General features: G+C 32.5%; 1 protein-coding gene across 1 annotated transcript in view; it reads right to left on the bottom strand.

Annotated features, from left to right (window-relative positions):
- Positions 1-317: 317 nt before the first annotated feature.
- Positions 318-3,734, bottom strand: part of LOC132187907 (beta-amyrin synthase 2-like) — a 9,610-nt gene continuing 6,193 nt past the window's right edge. Inside the window, exons 5-15 of the mRNA XM_059602331.1 lie at positions 3,321-3,460; positions 2,953-3,072; positions 2,592-2,714; positions 2,403-2,501; positions 2,209-2,265; positions 2,021-2,067; positions 1,800-1,943; positions 1,253-1,430; positions 1,007-1,087; positions 809-892; positions 318-675 (exon numbers count right to left, since the gene is read on the bottom strand). Coding sequence (XP_059458314.1) covers positions 553-675; positions 809-892; positions 1,007-1,087; positions 1,253-1,430; positions 1,800-1,943; positions 2,021-2,067; positions 2,209-2,265; positions 2,403-2,501; positions 2,592-2,714; positions 2,953-3,072; positions 3,321-3,460 — 1,196 coding nt within the window. The 3' untranslated portion in view covers positions 318-552. The remainder of the gene's footprint in view (positions 676-808; positions 893-1,006; positions 1,088-1,252; positions 1,431-1,799; positions 1,944-2,020; positions 2,068-2,208; positions 2,266-2,402; positions 2,502-2,591; positions 2,715-2,952; positions 3,073-3,320; positions 3,461-3,734) is intronic.

Below are 3,734 nucleotides of genomic sequence, written 5' to 3'. Positions count from 1 at the left end.
TTTTTAAAATTTACTGATGCGTCAATTTTGACATGTCAATAAATTTATGACATGTTCCAAAATTGACACGTCAGAAAATTCTAATGTGCTAAACAGTAACACGTCAGGAAAAAAAAAATTACTGACTCCTATGTATCTAACATTCAACACACGTCAAAAATGCCACGTTATAAAAAATTTCTAACGTGTCAGACACCATGACACGTCAAAAAACTCAAGTAAGGAAAAAATTGTTTCTTTGTAGTAAAACCAAAATCAACAATGAAGTCAAAAAAAATAAAAAAAAAATAAAAAATCAACAATCAATGAAAGCTCAATTAAGAAAATATTGGACTAGAAAATGTATTTTCATAGACCTTTATCATTTACTTGTTTATTCTTTTTCATGCTATGTCTCAATCACTTAGGACTATATGCATGGACTTTGAATAATTCGTTGCATGTCCTTGTACCTTGGACTATGTATATAGACTTTGATACAACATAGTTCATCAACTTGCTTCATAAGTTGCTTTGTTAATTCCATACACCTTATAATCTATGATGTATAGTTTAAATAGGTTTGCTAGAAAATGAAAGATGATTGCGATATTCTGCAAGTGCCCACAATGGGAAGGTACTCCTGAAAAGTGCGTAGTGCAGCATGTTATTCTTCATAAATGCTCCGATAACCTCCTACAATAAAAGTAGTAGTAAATTGTTATATGCTACGTACACATTGGATATGACAAAACCATTTTTCTAATACAAATAAAAGCTAATTGGGTTGTTTCACTGATTTTCTAATAATTAAGACGAGGAGTGGTACCTGTTGGGGGAAATCACCACTCTCCATTTGAGAATTGATCAATAGTTTTGCTGCACGATGAAGAGGAGTAGGGTCTCTTTGTGCCTATTATATATGACATGAAATTTAATTCTTCAATTTTTTGAAAAGACTACATGAAAAATTAAAATGATTTATGAATGGAGTGTTAACTATAGAATGCTTAAATCATGAAGTCACCTGCTGAGCATGAATTAGGCCCATCAAAGCCACTGCAGTCTGCACCAAATTTGATTTATTTCCCTTAAGAGGCGTATATTCCTGTAAACCATAGACAATAATTGGAGATAGTCAGAGATAGGCCCAAACATTACAGTATTGAATATTTTCAGCAATTAACTCAAGATCAGATCTTTGTTACTCCATTAACTAAACTTAGGGATCAATGAGGGCATAAGAAAGATTATTTTGAAGCAAATAAACTACCTTGTTTGGGCATGAAAGATAGCTCTCTCCCCAACCGCCATCATCATTTTGTGTTTTGAGTAGAAATTCTACACCTTTTCGCGTTGCCAGACAATTGTTATAAGTCTTACCAGCAGCTTCTAGCCCTACAAGTGCAAACCAGGTTGCATATATGAAGCAAATTCCCCAAATCCCATACCTGCATGTTAGAATATAAATTAAATGTTTAAATTCATCAATTCCTATTAACTTAAGTTTTTGGAATGAGTGATAATTTAACTTGGTATCAAAATAAAGGTATTGAGTTTGAACCTTAGCTTCGATACTTTACCTCTAATTTTAATTAAATATTCAAATGTGTTGGGCTTCACTTATTAAATGGGAGTTTTGAGCCCACATGTGAGGTGGAGATTTATATGATTAAATTTATTATTTTCTTATCATATTTAAGTTTTTGGGATAAATAATAATTTAATACTGTAGAAGTGCTTATATATATACTCATGCTTCCTTGTGAATAATAGAAAAATGACTCAAACGAATCTAGTAACTCAACAAAGAAACATACCATGAGCCATTAGGCTTTTGTTCGTCTTCTAGGTACTGTACAGCTTTTCTGATGAAAATTTCGATCTCTTTCTTCCTATGCCCTGGATATAATTTCTTGAACAAAACCAATGCTTGTATTGCTGATGAAGTGCACTCAACATACCTGAATCACTTGGTTTTTAGTCCTTAAGTAATTTAAAAGCTAAACAACTTTTAGAAATAAAAGGTGCCAAGTCTTACTCATGCTCAACGACATTGTCCTCAAGAAATTCTACAGGATTAATAAGCTGAAAAACATCGCAGAAAGAGAATAGCTTAATTTGGTCAATGATTGCTAAAGATGCTGGCAAAAGAATAATACTTCAAGTTTTTCACTAACATTATATGTGATAGAAGTATCTCTTAAAAGAATATGTTAAAGCATTTACCTCCAACCACGACGCACCAGTTGCTGGCTCCCAGCCTGGTACACCACCATTTTCACTCTGCAATAGTTTCATAAGATGGAGCTTTTTATCATAGTAATATCTTTGAGAGAAAAATGGAACTCAAGTTTATCTAATTTGAGCAAACATATATAGAGTAGTTGAAATACACAATTGCAGTGCAGTCTAATTCTAACCTGTAGAGAGAGTATGAAATTGACTGAGTCATATAACTCTTCAGGCTCCATTTTCTCACCAACAATTTCGGGTGGCAGCATAGATAGCAACAAGCAACACTATCATATAAGATAGCTCAATGAGCAATCCCTTTTAATGCGGATGAGGTTCAAGTCTCAAATGAATTGTAGTTGAACATAATTAGTTACCTTTAAAGCTTCTGCAGTGCAATCAGAAACAGTCCATCCATGATCTTCATCAGAGAACGTCCATCCCCCTTTAGTAATGTGACGAAACATCCTTCTAAAGTCTCCAGGAGGATTATCCTTGACCTTTTTAAATTTATGTTTGTTGACAAGGCAAAATGTTAAAGAAAAAGATCTCATCAAACACATGTAAAAACAAACATGATGCCCGAAGAGACGGTATGTATAGGTATGAAAATTGTTTGGGGTACTACAACTTTTAGTATAAAGTCATTTACAAATTGTTTTCGCGCAATCCATAATTGGTGAAATATATATATATATATATATATATATATATATATATAATGTATTTGAGAAAAACCTGGGATTTCTTTAGAAAGTTGTGTGCTTTCATAAGGGTAGGTCCAATTTCATCACTGAGATTAGTAGCGAGCAAAGCTTGGATGGTAAAGCTAGCATCCCAAACCTGGCTACCGCAAGCCTGCATGTGAATAGGAGACATGAAAATTGGCTAGACAACTAGTAATTTAAAAGAAAAAAAAAAAAAATAGAAATGTCATAGTGCAAGGCTAAATATAAATTGAAAGGCATAATTTGGAAGCATCTCCAATGTTATTGAAAATTAAGCGAAAGATATATTTTTTTTAAAAAAAAAAATTAAGAAACTTGGATAAATAAAAACTGCAAGTTCTCAAGATTATATGATAGTTGTGACTAATATCTACTAACCTGCAACTTCAATCCATCTTCTCCAACCCATAAGATATCATGTATCCTAGCAAGATGCTTCTTAAAGTAATCCCCATTTGGATCTTCAATCCAAGTAGATAGCATAAAGAATGGCTGTCCAATTGAAGTGGCATAAAAGTCTCAAGTTAAGGCGTGGGCATATATAACTTGATCATGATATATATATATATATATAAATTTTAAAAATAAAAATTACCCTTATTAAATAATTTAATTTTTAAAAAAGAAAAAACATGGAACCCACTGGCTTAGGCGTGGGTCAACTTTGGGTATTTTTGCGTCATCTATTAGGATTTAAAGAATGAAGATCTGATTACAAAAGTGATAAAATATCATGAGTGTAGGTGAAGTTTCCCCTTACTCTATATATCCCTTTATGTAAAAATAGTGTTA

This window comes from Corylus avellana, chromosome ca7, assembly GCF_901000735.1.
Source record: "Corylus avellana chromosome ca7, CavTom2PMs-1.0".
Classification (NCBI taxonomy): domain Eukaryota; kingdom Viridiplantae; phylum Streptophyta; class Magnoliopsida; order Fagales; family Betulaceae; genus Corylus; species Corylus avellana.
This window is presented reverse-complemented; position numbering and strand designations above follow the sequence as displayed.